The 18,402-nt window shown below is 38.5% G+C and overlaps 2 protein-coding genes across 4 annotated transcripts in view; one reads left to right on the forward strand and one right to left on the reverse strand.

Moving 5' to 3' along the window:
- LOC307120889 (uncharacterized protein) overlaps nucleotides 1-18,402 on the reverse strand; it is a 678,898-nt gene that overhangs the window by 634,895 nt on the left and 25,601 nt on the right. The window contains exon 4 of one of the 3 annotated variants that reach the window (XM_079808118.1): nucleotides 13,667-17,184. The exons of 1 other annotated variant lie outside the window; for it this stretch is intronic. In XM_079808118.1, coding sequence (XP_079664244.1) covers nucleotides 17,165-17,184 — 20 coding nt within the window. In that variant the 3' untranslated portion in view covers nucleotides 13,667-17,164. Of the gene's footprint in view, nucleotides 1-13,666; nucleotides 17,185-18,402 lie in introns of those variants that run through there. One more of the 3 variants, XM_079808117.1, reaches the window with a different exon arrangement.
- LOC307120228 (CD48 antigen-like) lies at nucleotides 303-7,697 on the forward strand. Its single transcript, XM_079807116.1, has 6 exons — nucleotides 303-441; nucleotides 2,204-2,530; nucleotides 3,185-3,490; nucleotides 3,629-3,741; nucleotides 3,842-3,925; nucleotides 4,207-7,697. The coding sequence occupies exons 1-6, from the start codon at nucleotides 375-377 to the stop codon at nucleotides 4,219-4,221; spliced, it is 912 nt and encodes a 303-aa protein (XP_079663242.1). The 5' UTR covers nucleotides 303-374; the 3' UTR covers nucleotides 4,222-7,697.

The following is an 18,402-nucleotide window of genomic DNA, read 5'->3' on the forward strand; positions in this document are numbered from 1 at the left end:
ACTGGCAACACCACACCAGTACCACCATAGTACTGTGAATGAGCTAAATATAATATAACTGACACTGTGTTTTATTGCAATGCATGTTTCTTTTCAGAATGACTAAATAAATAAAATATATATAAACTAGGGGGCCGGTGACCAATAGGGGATCTCATCAAACATACAAGGGGGACCTAATAAATCTTAATTTAAATGTAAGTGTATATTGCTCAATACTTTTCAGATGGAGTGAGTACTGTAACTAACATATCCAAACCGGTTTTGCTACTTTCCAACACGTGATCCACTGCACTGCCTGTGCATTTAGCTGCGTGATATGATGAAGGACAGACGTTTTTTGTTTCAGTGTTGGATATTTTTTTTATTTCAAAATGAAAATGCATTTTATTTTCTATTTTACTCTGTGCAGTCTGTGCTTAGGCCTATTGGACATAAATGGTAAGAATGGTTTGATTTATGATTCTTCACTAAAGCGTTGATTCTGAAATATTTGATCTTTTCAGGCAACAAACAATCAATTTTAAATGAGATGTTAAATATAAATGAGATGTTAAATATAAATGAGATGTTAAATGATATTATGTTTCACATAATAGAGAGAGGAAGACATATGCGGCTCGGTTATGGTAATCACAGTTGCCGTGTCATAAATACAGCTATTAGCACCTGTAAAGAATGAAACCGCTTTTAATCGCACTCCTTTGACAGTTCTTATTATTTACCTTTAGTGTTCTCAAAGAATATATGAGTTTTGCATATGAAGTCATACGGTGTAGGTGATAGTAGTATGCTTTGGTGCATTTTTTGTTCTCCAACAAGCTTTGCTTGCAGCAAAGTACACACAATTAAACCCTACTTTGGTTAGTGTTGGTTGAAACAACATAGAAAAAGACTTGTGTCTCTTTAAACTATAAATAAAACATTGGTGGGGAAAAAAAAATGGCGACACATCAACAGCTATCCATGTTTCTCGAGGTCTCTGTGTCATCATATGATTGGCTGGACTGCCTGTCTGCTACCGTTGGATCTCTTTCCAATGAATTCTAATGAATTGTTATAATGTTGTGATATCAGATCTCATTGGTTTGGTTCAGGGCAGAACCAATTAGAGAACATAACTTTTTTTTAATGCATGGGAAAAAAAACAACGCCACAGCCATCACTTCCTCTTTAGGATTATGGGTAGTGTAGGCCTTGGGCTATGTTTATAAAAACATTAAAGATTCCTTCTACAAAAACATTTACATGAAATCAACTTGAACATACGTGTTTTTCAGGGAAGAAGTTCATAAAACTGACTTGTACTCTGATGTTGTACATTTGACAGGGATTCATTATTTTGTAGTCTCGCTGGTGTCAAAATCTCAACATTTTAAAATGTTTATGTAATGTTGGGTTAGCTCAGAGACACTGAGAGATGGATTCAAGTGCAGATTAAACGTTTATAAATAGAAAAAAACCCTGAACTGATGCAACCAAACACAAGAAAGGACAACACATGATAATGAACTCAGAAAACACAGGAGCTCATAAACAGGAGCTACAAACTAAAAGACCAAATGACAAAATAAGAGCACTGAGAACAATATGATAAATCAACTTTAATTGTTCATGATTTGATCACACAGTATTTATTGATAGTGTTGTAAATATTGAAAGCATTTATTTTCAATACCGACATTACAAGTTTTCAAAACACTGCACTGGTCACTGGCTTTCATAAAATGGCTGCCAATGATTCAGCAGATTTATCGCTTTATTTATGTGTCTGGGTTTTGTGTTGTATTTTAATATGCCGTCTAACATATTAGCCTTGGCCTCGTTTTAAAATATTCTTTTGAAGATCATGCCAGTGATTCATGTTGATGTTGGTGACTCACATTGTTTCTATGTTTTTTCAGGGATTTGCAAATATTCTTTTTGACAAGGTTTCCTGTTCGCTGTAGTTTTTATTCACAACCTTTTAATATATTTTGTTCCCGGTACTGGTAATATGTTCAGAAACTCACATATAAAAACTAATTTAAACTTAATAATAGCTAATAATAGACAGCAATTAGCCAGAATTATAATAACTTTGGAGTTTTACCCTTTTATCTTGGCAAAATATATTTGACTTTGGTCCTCAGCTGGATATGTACACAAGGTTATTGTCTCTTGTAGAAACTTCATCTTGAATTTGTTTCTTTGTGTGCTTTAGATGTGTTTGCTGATGGTGATGAAGTGAAGTCAGTGTGTGTGATGGAGGGAGATTCTGTCTCTCTACACAGTAATATTACTGACGTACAGAGAGATGATCAGATCCTGTGGATGTTTGGACCTCAAGAGATTCGTATCGCTGAACTCTATAAGCTGAACATTGATATGTTTGACAGTAATGAGACATTTGGAGACAGACTCCAGATGGACAATCAAACTGGATCTCTGACCATCAGAAACATCAGATCTGAACAAACTGGACTCTATAAACTACAGATCATCAGAAACAGAGGAACTTCATACAAGAGATTCAGTGTTTCTGTCTATGGTGAGTAAAGTCCTTTAGTATTTTGCTTTAGTATAATGTACATTATGATATTTCCTGTTGTAGTTTCTCTTTAGTTAAAGTGTATGGCATAATTTTTGTGTCATGTGTTACCTGATGAGTGTGTGTGTGTGTGTGTGTGTGTGTGTATAAGTAGTATTGGTCATATTTTATGCACAGACCACTTACAATCAGAGGTGGACAAAGTTTACTTGAGTAAAAGTAAAAGTACTACTTCTCAAATATTACTCCATTACAAGTGAAAGTTGTAAAAACGTGCTCGATTACTCTCGTAACCTCGGTTCCCTGAGATAAGGGAAATCTGAGCGTCTTTTATAGGCAGATGTGTTATTTTATAAAGGCTTCAGTAATTTTGAGAAAAGGAGTTTTCCCACTGCATCTAGCTAGACGCAATACGACTGACCGGTCGAAAGGGAACAGATTTTTAAAGGGATAGTTCACCCTGAAATGAAAATGTTTTTCTGACATATTTTCTGTTATTTGATAGATACTGAAAAACTGCAAAATCATAAGCATTTTGTCTTTAGTGTGTGTTAGATCAAATAATTTACATTTTTGGTAAATTAGGTTTTACAAAAAAAAAAAAATTATGTTTTAGAATGTAAATAAATAAAAAAATTCTCTCATGTTTTTCAGCTCCTCTGCCCATTCCTGTCATCACCAGTAACTCTTCAAACTGTACATCCTCCTCAAACTGTTCATCCTCCTCAGTGTCCAGATGTGCAGTGGTGTGTTCAGCTGTGAATGTGAGTCATGTGACTCTCTCCTGGTACAAAGGAAACAGTTTATTGTCCAGCATCAGTGTGTCTGATCTCAGCATCAGTCTCTCTCTACCTCTGGAGGTGGAATATCAGGATAACAACACCTACAGCTGTGTGCTCAACAATCCCATCACAAACCACACCACACATCTGGATATGGATCTCTGTAAGCCATCTCAAAGTATGTCAATATCTATCATTAAATATCACATAGATTCAATATTTTCTGCTCCTATTCAAACGGCATAGGTTGCTATTCTGGGTCTATGAAGACAATGTTGATATAAGGCCAAAGTTAATTAACCCCTTTTCATTTTAGAACTTCCAGCTCAAGTCTTTTTTGCATTTATTCTTGCTGCACTTCTGTTTGCAATTGCTGGCGGGGGATATGCTCTCTACTGGAAACGAAAACCAAAAGAACGACACCAAAAGGTACGATTTTCCTTCAGATTCTATATAGCAGGAATAACTGTATTAACACATTAAGTACTTATAGCTGACATTAATAACTGAGAAATAATTATCTTTTTAGGAAATGGCTTTAAATTATGTGCAAATACAGTGGAAACAGCGCAGGCCAGATGTGGTAGAATATGCTGGACCGGATTCTAAAAAGGTAAGATTGATGTACTGTATGATTTATTATAGCTCCATCTATCATTTTTTCCAGCCCGATCTCATGAAAGTGTGTATCTATAGCACGAATTGTATTTGTCGTGCAATTTATATGCAGAAATAACTTTTTACATGCAATTCATGCTATAGATACACATTTCTCGAGATTGTGTTGTTGCTTCGGTGCTGGTGCTTGTTATACTTTAAGTGGGTGTGAAGAGCATTAAAGGAGAGCAAGAATCCCATTTCTCAGCTTTGAAAACTGTTTAATTTACATTTCAGGTTTACATCATGTGAAGACACGACCCGCTGTATCAGTACATCACGCTGTCAACACTTATTTCTCATTTCTTATTTTAAATGATTTCTCTGTTACAGGATGCTGGATTATGAATTACCGCACAGTTGAGAACACAGTTTCTGTGTTTGTTATATTACTTAAAGACTCAATGAGTCTCGGTCTTTATGATCTATTATGAGTCCTGTCTCAATACAGAGGCAGAAGAACAATTGCTAAAGATGTTCAGCAAATATTCCCATATAGGAATGTGTACCAGTAAAGATTGTTTTTCATAGATTATGAATACTTGAACGTACCGCACAGTTGAGAATACAGTTTCTGTGTTTGTTATATTACTTAAAGACTCAATGAGTCTCTGTCTTTATGATCTATTATGAGTCCTGTCTCAATACAGAGGCAGAAGAACAATTACTAAAGATGTTCAGCAAATATTCCCATATAGGAATGTGTACCAGTAAAGATTGTTTTTCATAGATTATGAATACTTGAACGTACCGCAACTGAGAATACAATTTCTGTGTTTGTTATATTACTTAAAGATCAATGAGTCTTCAACTCAATGAGAAATTCAACTAGTTCTTCAACTAGTGTCAAATGAAAGAAAAAATAGGGTATGTTTACCCTGTGAGAAGGGACATTTACAAATGTTCTCTGAAATAGAATAGTTCTCAGACTTTTCAATCAAATCAAAAACAAAGTTTGAGTGCAAACTCAAGAAAATGTAGCCAACATTTCATGGTGGGGCCAATGTAGGTACAATATGGGCTTGATGTATGGGCCCAACATGGGTTTGTTCATGAGTTCCATGGGCCCTATCTGAATTAACCCCAGTATGTTGGCTTCTACTACCCAGGGGCACTTCACAGACCAACTTTCAATTACATTATAGGCTAAATGTTAACAGTACAAACAGCAAGATATTCAACGCTTTGTATTGTTACAACAAAGTTCAAAGTTCTCTGTGTTACCTGGAACGGGGAAAAAACACGTTTATTTTCCAGCAAAAGTGCTCCTGGGTTTTTGTGTAAGCTACTGATTGTAGCCTACTTCCACTTTTTGGTATCCCCAGCCTCAGACAGTCGGATCGACAGAGGGTTATTAACAAAACTGTTGTTGTAAGGGTAGATTTTTTACTGAAAATTGTGTGGTAAAAATACTATGGCAACAGATTTCATACCTGTATGCCACGGCATCTAGTTTCAGGGGTTGACCAGAACTGATAGAACAGCAGAACAGCAGTTTCTATAAGTTTTCCCTCTCCATTTGGCCTAAAACATTATGTTCGTAGTTATCAGTTTAAAATTGAGACTACAAACACAGAGGTTTTTCAGATTTTCCGTTGCGGCAGTCACTCCATATGTTTGAGTCTTTGCGCTGCTTACAACACGCCGCATCCTTCACTGCAAACAGAAAGTTACTCACTCCCACTAAACTTTTACTCATTGAATTCTTGCACCTGGGAACAATACAAGCCGTCCCAATTATGATTAAAAGTTTGCTAAGAAGTATTTCCTACTAAAGCAATCTGCTATTTGACTCTGGTAAGCTTATTCTTAGCAGACTGGTGGGAGTGGCCTTGTATGGCAACATGCCCAGTGCATTATGGGTGTTGAAGTTTTCCTACTTATTTGGCAAAGGGAAGACTTACCACATCCAAGTTTAATTTAAAGCCCATTTTGCAAGTAGTAGTTCCCAGTCTTGGGGAAAGTTACTTTGAAAAGTAATGCATTACAATAGTGCGTTACTCCCTTAAAAAGTAACTCATTGAGTTACATAGTTACTTTTTCTCACCTCGGTTGGGCTTGTTTTTTTGTTGTTTTTTTTGTTGTTTTTTTATAACAAAACAGTTAATGGAAGAATAGGACGCAGGAGAAAAAAGTTTTACCAATACAATTTTTTTTGTAATTTTTGTTCATGGTTTAACTGAATCATCAAAGGTCAGCAGCAAAAGATTGGTCAATAAAGGTAGATTAAATGCATACAAATATTTGTTTTATTTAACATTTAATTACTGGAGGTTTGCATAGCATTCTGATTTTGCATTTAAATGTTAAATTTTTAATTTTTATTCTTTTTGAGGAGTACTGAATCTTTATTGCGCAAGTGAGATTAATAAATACTCACATTTAGTCTAGAACTACAATAACCCTCATGTTCACACACAACGCCTCTGCACTCTCAATTTTTCAATACAGTACAGGAGAGCTGTCAGTCAAATAAATGTGAAAAAGTAACTCAGATATTTGGTTGTAAATTTGAAAAGTAATGCGTTACTTTACTAATTACTTGAAAAAGTAATCTGATTACGTAACTCAAGTTACATGTAATGAGTTACTACCCCCAACACTGGTAGTTTAATGAGCTGTCTTTGTAATGCTCATTATTATTATTATTATTATTGGTATATGCTGCAAATGCTGTGAAATGCTCTCCTATGCAACATTTGAGCAGTTTATTCACTTAGCATTTAGCACATATAATCTAAATCGGAAGCCCCAAAAGGATAATTTGTTTAATATCTTATGCATGTAATTGTTTTTGTGAACCTACAGTTTAATCCATGTAGAGCAGTGGTTTTCAATCCTATGCTGCATTCTAATTAATCTACTTATACTATGCCCTAAAAGTATGTACTATTTTTGTGAAGAAAAAATCTATTCTTTGGTCAATGTAGCACAAGAGTAGATGATTGAGGACATACTACCATGGACATCAGCATCTAAAAAATGTGGGTGGGTCCTCCCCCCAAAAACGGTTAATGGAGTAGATTCCATTTACATTAAGTTCAAAAAGTGTAGGGGTAAGACGCACAGCAGAACATTTTTACGCAAATTGACTGGAGGTTCGAATTCGCCTTTTGCCAAACTCGCTCTACTCCCTTTTCCCATCCCATATCAGATCATAAAGACATTTATTTTCAATGAAAATTAAGAAATATTCAAAAAGTGGAAATAACACATCTAACGTAAGTTTAATAATAAAGTGTTCATCTGTTAGAGGTAGGTGAACAGACATGCGCTGAATTAGAGACGGTAAAAGTCCAATAGCATTGGTCAATAGCAAAGTGGGTGGGTCTTGTCACATACAATGGATCCGACGCCCATGCTACCATGTAATAAATCCTCCAAAATATCAGCCGCCAGAGTGTGAAGGGATCCATACTTTGGAAATTTACCTAAAATAGTAGACCATCATCCATCATTTTGGCATAGTATGCTTAGGGACATACTAATATTAATCTCTCACTATTTAGTATGCACATTGGGATACAAGGTCCAGGACTGAAAACCACATTGTTTAGAGCACACTGTTTTGTTCCATGTATTGTAAACACACAAAACCTGTGTAAACTGTAATGTGTATTGGGTCATTTGTTTGTGAGCTTTATCCAATTGATAATTGATGTGTTGTGACATCCAGCATGATTATTATCCCTAATAAAGCGCTTCTATTAAAAAGGTTTGTGGAAAGGAATGTTTTTGTGTGGGGGTGAACTGAGAAATACTGTATTATACTGAGTGTGCATACTCTGACTTAAAGGTGTCATGAACTGGCTTTTTAAATTTTTTTATCCTGTTGTCTGAGGTCAACTTATGACGTCCGCATGGTTTTTACATTCAGAAACATCATAATGAATCAGTAATAGGCTATTTTCTGCCTTGGTTTTGAGGCTCTCTGAAAAACTGTCGGTTTTGATGGGCGTGCTGCACTGAAGACTTGGAAGTAAACGCTCACTGTTAGGATTGGATAAGATTTGCATGAGCTTCTGCTGAAAACAATCCCGTTTCCATCGATCAGTTCACATGCGCTTCATTTCACCGTGTTCAGCCTCAACATCTGGGGTTTACTTTAGCATAAAGAGTCAAACATAATCAGTGCAGAGAGAATGTTTAATCATGTGCCACTACAGCCCAAACATATCAAGAACAAAAGATCAAATCTGAAACTCAGAAGATCATCATTAAACCCCTGAGCTGTCAGATTACAGATTACTTTCTCAAGAGCTCCATCTGCTGTCTAGACATGAGCCACATTATACAGACAGAGATAATACTGACAGCATTCATGTTTTACATCACCACACCTTTCTTCAGAAAAATAAAAACTTCATATAAATGTGTCACATTCAGAAATAATACTGACAGCATTAAAGCTGCACTATGTAAGTTTTCTGTCCACTAGAGGTCGCCTGTTCAAAACAAAGGTGTATTTGATGACTGCACGTTTGAGCTCAAACATGGGTCATGTGGTCTTCAGCTCAGACTCTTGGGTCATGTGGTCTTCAGCGCAGACTCTTGGGTCATGTGGTCTTCAGCTCAGACTCTTGGGTCATGTGGTCTTCAGCTCAGACTCTTGGGTCATGTGGTCTTCAGCTCAGACTCTTGGGTCATGTGGTCTTCAGCTCAGACTCTTGGGTCATGTGGTCTTCAGCTCACAGCCGGTGGGAAAGAATCGGGATAGGACTCGGGCAGAAATCATGTTGATGATGTGATTATTAACATTACTGTAGTCTGAAGCAGAGCAGGACCGAGTGTTGTGGAGCGATTGTTAATAAGATGAACGCAACACACGCCTCGCGAGCAGCGGGACTTTTATTATGCCACAGTCGCCACTTCCGCTCCTCCGCTCATGAGTGTGTGTAACGCAGTTCTGTTGATCATATTAGACTCATCTGAGTGTGTTGATGATGGGATGGCGTTACTCTGTGCGTTCTCTCGCCGCTGCTATGACACTTGTTCACACTGCAGTGAGAGGAAAGCGCTTCTGCAGAATAAAAACGCAAACTAACGCGGATATGATGTCATCAACAGGCCACGCCCTCACACGTCCTGGTTCCTCAAGTAAAATACCATCTCACCATTTACAAATAGTCAGAAACATTTGGGATATTGAGTACTCAACAAAATACACAACACTGGCCAAGAGGTGTTTGGATATTTTCCTCAAAAAATTTTACATAGTGCAGCTTTAGTTTAATGTTTTACATTACAACACCTTCCTGATTTATTGATCTTGTCTTTAGTATAGAGCAAGAGTTTTGAAATAATTTCCTCAAAGGCCGTCTTTTAAAACCTTTGAAAGACACACAGACGGTGTAGTTATGATCATACACCAGCAGAAGCTAATGTAGTCATGCTAACCCAAACCATAGAGAGCCAAAGCCAGCAGATGGAGCCACACACACACACACACACACACACACACACACACACACACACACACACACACACACACACACACACACACACACACACACACACACACTGAACACATGTGTCTTTGGCATGTCTTTCTATCGGTTGTGTGTTCTTCAACAGTCGTGTGGTCTTTCTTCATAAAGATTCAATTCTTTTTATAAATTGCTTTAAATGAAATGCTAAAATTCAGTCATTTATAGCCAGCAGAGCTAGAATCAGTGCATTTGTGCTTTAACGCTGAGTTTTGAGCTTCATCCTGACATGATCTGTCATAAACTGATCTGATAACTCAGACTGAATGATCATCTTCTGAATACACCGTCTGACCCCGTCCATCCTCCGCCTGTAATGAAACACACTTTTAGAGATGATGTCATTACTCCATTCACAGAAGAAAACAAGCAAGAACCATTAAATACAGATAAAAAAGAAAAAAGTGTGTGTGTGTATGAGGTGTGTGTGTGTGTGGGCATGTTTTTGTGAAATATCAGGACACAAATGTGTATAATGACATGGGTATTACAAAAAGAGGGTGAAATATGAGGACGTTCCCCATGTCCTCACTTTTCAAAATGCTTATAAATCACAGAATGAGGTTTTTTTCACAGAAAGTGAACTGCACAGTCTCCTGTGAGGGCTAGGTTTAGGGGCAGGGGCAGTGTGTGTGTGTGTGTGTGTGTGTGTGTGTGTGTGTGTGTGTGATGGGTAGGTTTAGGGGCAGTGTAAGGGGATAGAAAATACGGTTTGTACGGTATAAAAACCATTACGCCTATGGAATGTCCTCACATTTCACAAAAACAAACAAACATGTGCGTGTGTGTGTGTGTGTGTGTGTGTGTGTGTGTGTGTGTGTGTGTGTGTGTGTGTGTGTGTGTGTGTGTGTGAGTGTGTATGAGGTGCGTGTGTGAGTGTGTGTGTGTGAGTGTATGAGGTGTGTGTGTGTGTGTGTGTGTGTGTGTGTGTTTAATTCTATAATATCATGTATATAAAAGTAAACTGTACTAGCGTAGCTTTAGCTTTATAAGAGATGTAGTGGTGAGAATAACAAGCGTGTCTTACCGTATCCAGAGCTCTGTGTTTAATAACCGTCACATCAGTGTAATCAACCTCTCCTTCATTAGTCTGAGCTGTTTAATAATCATTTATAAAACTAAAATGGTGGTTATGAGATTGTGTCATTTCTGAGACAGCAGATCAACATGTGGCCAGCAAATCTTGCTCAGGTTCTCCTCCACATTAAACATAACTTATGCCCTATAGCTAACAGATTCATGTTCTACAAATGCTGTGGGAACATTGATTCAATATAACGGCCCTCTCTCTCCCTCAGATAACGTTCCACATTTATGCTGGGGATGATTTATGGTATAGGTTTTTATTATCTCATACATCGATTTTGTAACTATTGTAAGTGTAACCATAACCAAATATTGTCATTAAACCCTTTCAATTACAAATACTGTGCTTACTAGTTTTAATTTTGATATAAACCCATTTGTGGTGCTCACTGTAGAGCCAAATTAAACGGCTGCAGATTCCTATAGAATGAGTCAAAGAAGATCCAAACCTGTGGAAACATGTCCTATCGTGCAGGAGAACTGCAGTAACTGCTGGAGTAACAGACTAAAGCAAACCGGTTTTAATATGTTTACTAGATGGAAGAACTCTCTTCATTATTAGGGTTTGTTATGTTAAAAGCTCTCAGACTGGATTCTTTTAGGGTAGCTGAGAAAATTGTACAAGAAAAGTGATTAAATTATAAAAGCTCCATAAAGTGAAATGAAGTTGTTTATTCTGTTGAATTACATTCAGTTCAATATTCATGAAATAATAAATGCTGGAATACAGTAAATACACAAACACTGAGGAATCTGTAGCTCTAGCATCAGTTCAGGTCTGGACAGGTTTTTCTCTGAGATTGTGAAGCTGTTATTGAATCTTCCGCAGATCATTGTAGGACATTAACTGAAGATAACTCAATGAAATGGCAGTGCTAATAAATAACTAAAAAATACTTTTTTACATTCAAACACAGATTTTACATTTGAAATGGTTAATGATACTAAAGTGAATGTAGTAATTAGGCATGTGCCGGAATCAAATTTTCATGTTGTGATTAATTGCTGAAGCTTTTATCGTGGTATATGGTATTATCACAATATTGAAATAAGTTGCAAAAAAAGTGTTGTCATACTATAACAAGGCAAGGCAAGGCAAGTTTATTTGTATAGCACATTTCATACACAGTGGCAATTCAAAGTGCTTTACACAGAAATGAAATAAAAATATTACAGTTATAATAGGAATTAAAAGAAATAAAAAAATAAAGAAAATATTGAAAGATAAAAATAAAGAGTATAATTAAAAATAAAAATAAAAACAGGGTTAAATTTAAGCATATAAATTAAAATGCAAGCAGTTCGGACAAAGCATGTACAGTGGCACAGTGCTCATTCAGTAAATGCACAGCTGAACAGATGTGTTTTGAGTCTGGATTTGAAAGTGGCTACTGTTGGAGCACATCTGATCTGTTCAGGAAGCTGGTTCCAGCTACGGCTGGCATAATAGCTAAAAGCAGACTCTCCTTGCTTTGAGTGAACCCTTGGTATTTCTAATTGACTTGATCCTGATGATCTGAGTGATCTGTTGGGTTTGTATTTAATCAGCATATCTGCAATGTATTGAGGTCCTAGGTCATTGAGAGATTTATATACAAGTAATAGCACTTTAAAATCGATCCTAAATGTAACTGGAAGCCAGTGTAAAGACCTGAGAACTGGTGTGATATGGTCATATTTTCTGGTTCTGCTCAGTATCCTGGCAGCAGCGTTCTGTATGAGCTGCAGCTGTCTAATGGTCTTTTTGGGAAGGCCGGTGAGGAGACCATTACAATAGTCCACCCTACTGGTGATAAAAGCATGAACGAGTTTCTCTAAGTCTTGCCTGGAAACAAAGCATCTAATTCTTGATATATTTTTGAGATGATAGTAAGCTGATTTAGTTATTGCTTTGACATGGCTACTGAAACTCAGGTCTGACTCCAAAATCACACCAAGATTCCTGACTTGATTTTTTGATTTCAGGCCTTTAGCCTCAAGATATGCATTCACCTTGAGAATTTCATCTTTGTTTCCAAATGTAGTAATTTCAGTTTTGTCTTTGTTTAACTGAAGAAAGTTTTGGCACATCCAACTGTTAACTTCATCAATGCATTTACATAGAGAGTCAATGGGGCTGTAGTCATTAGGTGATAGGGCTAAGTAGATCTGGGTGTCGTCAGCATAGCTGTGGTAAGCCATTTTGTTATTTTTCATTATTTGGCTCAGTGGCAGCATATACAGGTTGAATAGGAGTGGAGCAAGAATTGACCCTTGTGGGACTCTGCATGTCATGGATGTCCACTCAGACTTATGGTCACCTATACTCACATAATAACCTCTCCCTTCTAAGTATGACCTGAACCATTTGAGGACCATTCCAGAAAGCCCAACCCAATTTTCTAGCCTGTCAAGAAGTATGTTGTGGTCAACAGTGTCGAATGCAGCACTGAGGTCCAGTAGTACCAGAATTGATGTTTTGCCTGTATCTGTATTGAGGCGAATATCATTTATTATCTTAATGAGGGCCGTCTCTGTGCTGTGATGCGGTCGGAAACCAGATTGAAAATTGTCAAAGTATCCGTTTGAGCTTAAGAATTTGTTCAGCTGACTGAAAACAACTTTTTCAATGATCTTGCCTATGAAGGGGAGATTTGAGATTGGTCTGTAGTTGCTCAATATGGAGTTATCCAGATTTCTCTTTTTCAGGAGAGGCTTAACTACTGCAGTTTTAAGGGAGTTTGGAAAAGTCCCAGAAAGAAGTGAGGCGTTTACCACTTCTAGGAGATCTGCTTCTAAACAGTTAAACACACTTTTGAAAAAAAGAAGTGGGGAGTGTGTCAAGGGCGCAGGTTGATGTTTTAAGGTGCTGTACCGTTTCTTCTCAAATTTTACCATCAATTGCTTCGAAATCAGTCATAGTAACTTTCTGAGGCTGTGGTCTGATCTGATTCACCCCAGAGAAACTCAAGGATGTGCTGATCGCATTTCTGATATTAATGATTTTCTCGGAGAAGAAGGAAGCAAACTCACTGCATTTGCTGTCTGAGAGCATTTCACTGGGAATGTGACTCGGAGGGTTTGTTAGTCTCTCTACAGTAGCAAAAAGAGTGCGTGTGTTGTTTATGTTTCTGTTTATAATATTTGAAAAGAAGGTCTGTCTAGCTTTGCCTAGTTCCACATTGAAAGCACGAAGACTGTCTTTATAGATCTTATAATGGACTACAAGTTTTGTCTTTCGCCACATGCGTTCCGATTTCCTGCATTGTCTTTTCATTAATTGCACTGCTGTTGAGTTTCTCCAGGGTGCTTTTTGTTTGCCACTCTTTTTCCTGGCTTTTACAGGAGCAATATCATCAATTACACCCTTAACTTTTGAGTTAAAAGAGTCAAGGAGAAAATCAACAGAGTCTGCAGATATGCTTGGTGTTAGAGATATAGCCTTCATAAACAGCACACTAGTGTTCTCATTTAAGCATCTCTTTTTGATAGAGACAGATCTAGTTTCAATGGCAGGAGAGATTGATATATCAAAGAAAATACAGAAATGATCAGACAGTGCTACATCCTTAATAACTATTGATGAAATATTTAGACTCTTATTGATAAGTAAATCTAGAGTGTGTCCACGATCATGTGTGGGTCCGTGTACATGTTGTGTCAAATCAAAAGTGTTAAGAACAGTCATGAGATCTTTTGTTGTACTGGATTCAGCATTGTCAATGTGAATGTTAAAATCCCCAGCAATAGCAAAACAGTCATACTCAGATGAGATTGCTGATAACAGCTCTGTAAAGTCATCAATAAAGGCCGGAGAATATTTCGGAGGCCTATAAATAATGATAAGCAGGATGCGTGGTGCACCTTTTAGCACAATGCCCAGATATTCTAGAGACAAATAGTCACCAAATGATACTTGCTTACATTGATAAACATCTTTAAATAGAACAGCGACCCCTCCACCCCTTCTGACTGGTCTGCAGACACTCATAAAAGTAAAGTTAGGAGGGGCTGTTTCATTGAGGACTGTTGCACTGTAGCTGTCTTCTAGCCATGTTTCATTTAGAAGCAAAAAATCTAGGTTGTTTGTGGATATTAAGTCGTTGACTAGAAATTATTTGTTTTTAAGTGAACAGATGTTTAAGAGTGCTAACTTAACAGTATTAATTTAAATTTTTTCCCCCACAGTAATCTTAGTTTGTCAATTAACAGGCAGCAGATTCGATGGGTTTGCCATACGGCCTGAGAAAGCCTTGGACTTTCTATCACGTAACAGAACAGAAATAGAGAAAGATACAGACGCACTGGGTTCACGCTTGTTTTGTAAACATTTGATAAGATTGCTGTTGACGTTGCGAGGACCCAGAACACGTCACTGAGAGCTGGTATCAGTTGTTTTTGGTGCAGATGGAGGAGGGTGTGTGCCCTGGCGTTGTGACCGAAGAAATCTCACAGGAGGAGGGGCAGAGCGAGCTGGGCCTACAGTCTTTGGTGGTTGTGGGGCTTGACGCTTTTTGGTTGATATCTTGGGGCTCGCAGCGATCGAGTATGATTGTCTGTTTCCAGTATAAACAAAATCCATTTTCTCTGTGAAGCTCAGAAGTGGGGATGCTGTAGAGCGGAATAACATGTCTGGTGAGGGGGGCTGTTTCTCTGGTGTTACCGGAAACTGCAATGTTATCGTCCGGTTCAAGGCGTGATATAGACATTTCTTCCAGCCTATTGCTTATACCACATATAAGTTGTAAAAGTTCACCAGTCTCACCCCTGATGGTCCCCATTTTTACCAGTGCCTCCACAGACTCCACAGTATGGGCTGAGATGTTACTGTTTAGTGGCTCGATCTGTGTCACTTGGAGCAGTTCTAATCCGTCACAGTGTATCTGTGGTGAGCTCTGAGGGCGGGGCTCAGCTGGGAGTGTGTCCATGAGAAGTGGTTGTTGTGGCTGCGTGGTGTTATCATTGTCCTTGTGGGGTGTATCAACCGCATGTCCATTCAGATGCTGAAATGAAGTCCTGTGATCGTCCATACTCTGTACTGGTGTGTGTGTGCCATCCAGGTTGAGTGGGTTAGCACACACAGCTGAAGGATGATGAAGGGAAAAATAAATATTGTCCTTTAGCACTCTTGCACCGAGTTTGTTTGGGTGGAGGCCATTTGATGTAAACAGTTGTCTCTGACTCCAGAAGAGATTAAAATTGTCGATAAAGTTCACTCCCTTCATGTTGCAGGTTTTTTGCAGCCATGTATTAAGCCCAAGTAGCCGTGAGAACCTATTTGTTCCTTTTGCTGGAAGTGGTCCACTGATGAACGGCTGAACTTTCAGTTTTCTAAGTGTTTCAAAAAGTTCATTAAAATCCCTCTTTAGGAGTTCTGACTCCTCTCTCTGAATATTGTTCTTTCCCACATGAATGATAAGTCGATTTGCAGTCTTATGTTTCATCAGAATGTTCTTAAGTTCCCTGTTTACATCAGAAACTGTTGCTTGTGGAAGGCAGCATGTAGTTGTATCCCTGCTGCTAATGTTTCTGATTGTGGAGTCGCCCACTATCAGAGTCCTGGGCTCGGCTGCACTCTGAGCTGAGGGCCGCTGTCTGCTTGACCTTGAGCGCCTGTTAGCATTAGTGTTAGCTGCGGGCTGATTCAATCTGTGTTCGGTCACATTTATCACGTTTGGGGATTCCTCACCCACATTCATTAGCACTTCAAATCTGTTTTCAAGATGTATATTTGGTGGTAGAAAACTAGTGTTTGCAATCCTTGTGTCTGGGGTAGAGCATGCTACTGCGGCAATATGTGATGCTCGTGACAATCTGACGTCTCGAGTGCCTTTGGGTCTTGCTCCCTGTTTGTTCCATCAATTAGTGTGTTGATCAGTTACTTGTTTCTCTACATGTTGAGTAGCACTACATTTATGGGACTCACCGGCAGTGTGCAGAGGGCGATCATGATGAAGCTCTGCTGTGTGATTCGTCTGGTTGGATGGTTCCGCAAATAACTTTGTTTCAAGAACTGCAATCCTTTGTAAAAGTCTGTGGCAGTTTGTGCAGCAAGTAGATTCTAGAAGAGGCATTTTCTTATCCTTTTGAATGTAGGCAGCTGTGTTTTCCCTTCTCCGGAATGTAAGCTGAAGGCAGTGGGAGGCTGGTCGGTTGAAATATTCCGCTTTTTGTTAAGGAATTCAGTCACCAGAGTTTCTAATTTTATCATTGGAGTCAAGCTTTGTCGTTTGAGCAATGTGCTGATTTGCTGAAGTTGTAAAATATAGAAGCGATAGAGCAAAGCGCGGAGCAGTAAGCAAGAGCGTCCAAACAGTAGCGAAGCAGGAAGTAGATTCCTGATATAACTACAAAATACTTTTTTACAATCTGCTTCAGACTCATATTTTACATTAGAAATGGTTAATGATACTAAAGTGAATGTAGTAATACTAGATATACATCTACAGGTTAAGTTATCACAACGAGCTGCATATTAATTGTTAACATTAAATTGGCTGAATATGAAACTATGGTTCTAAATTCATCCGTTTCCCTCAGAACAATATTCGGGTCATGAGCCATCCGTTGAGAAACACTGCTCTAAACTGCAGTGCGATTGCAGTAATTTTGCTCCTTAGCTCATAACACTTGAGTACACAATATCATCTCCTCCAGCAGGTGCCTGTGAGGAAACACAAACACACAATCAGGAGCAGTGATGATGAACAGCGACAGATGCAACACTGGAGAAAGATAAATCTTTCAGAGAATAAATTGCAGACAGAAAGTCCGTCACAAAAGCTGGTCTATGATTATTAAAGTTGAAAGTAAGATGTTCTGCTCCCGAACTGTCGTTACGACCTAAAACTTGACTCTAGAAAACCAAAATAAGATGTCCATCCATCCCAATCTCACACAGTGCCACTTCTGATCACAGATCGAGTCTGTCTGGGGTTTCCTAAAATCAGAATCCAAATCACTGAACGAGAGTTCACACATCCCTCCAAACTGACACATGACAAAACCATCCAGACATTCAAAATATAAAGAAACCAAAGGGAGCAGAACATCCCACAATGGAGAGGTCTATGAAGAGTGAAGCGAGTCTCGATCTGGAACATGTATGGCATGATCTGCACACACACACACACGGGTGATCATGCACAGATCATGATGAAGTATATGCACACTACAAACTTTCACAAATCATTTTACACACGACACAGTAAAGCAGCGAAGACAACAGCAGTAACATATAAAGAGCGAATGTCACCGGTGCAGGCCGGGGCGGACTCGGATGACCAGCCGCCCCTGACTCCAGACACCACCGTGAGGAGCCGACACCACAGGCACGCAACAAACGGACAAAGGAGGAGGCAAGTAATTGAGTTCAAAAATAATAGTCTTTATTGAATGATAATCAACTTGAGGAAAGAATGAGCAACTCCTGTCTTCTCAGGCTATTGGACCAGAGTAGCCGCTGGAACGATTTTCCACTGTCTTCGGGGGACAATGGAGCGATAGTGGCTAGGAAGGCTTACTCCACGGCGTTGCTGCACATCTGCAGGACTCAAACGGTAAGTAACAGGTAATGTTCACTTTCTCAACAGCAGATTCTCTTATCAGGAAGTGAGAGGGAAATTTTGACTTTAAAACTCACTTCACAGCATTGCTGCACATCTGCAGGACTCAGTCAGTAGGTAACAGGTAAGGTTTCTTCTCTTAACAGCAGTTTCTCTTATCAGGACGTGAGAGGGGAATTGTGACTTTAAAACTCACTTCACAGCGTTGCTGCACATCTGCAGGACTCAAACAGTAAGGAACAGGTAATGTCTCTCCTCTCAACAGCAGATTCTCTCATCAGAACATGAACGGGAAATTGTGACTTTAAAACTTACTT

This window comes from Gobio gobio (assembly GCF_949357685.1).
Source record: "Gobio gobio genome assembly, chromosome: 24".
Lineage (NCBI taxonomy): Eukaryota > Metazoa > Chordata > Actinopteri > Cypriniformes > Gobionidae > Gobio > Gobio gobio.

What these genes read in the sequence shown, in the direction of transcription:
- LOC307120228 (XM_079807116.1), top strand. Translation starts at nt 375, where the DNA reads ATGAAAATGCATTTTATTTTCTATTTTACTCTGTGCAGTCTGTGCTTA. An exon ending in AGGCCTATTGGACATAAATG is followed by an intron (nt 442 to 2,203) that starts GTAAGAATGGTT and finishes TGTGTGCTTTAG; the next exon opens with ATGTGTTTGCTGATGGTGAT. An exon ending in ATTCAGTGTTTCTGTCTATG is followed by an intron (nt 2,531 to 3,184) that starts GTGAGTAAAGTC and finishes CATGTTTTTCAG; the next exon opens with CTCCTCTGCCCATTCCTGTC.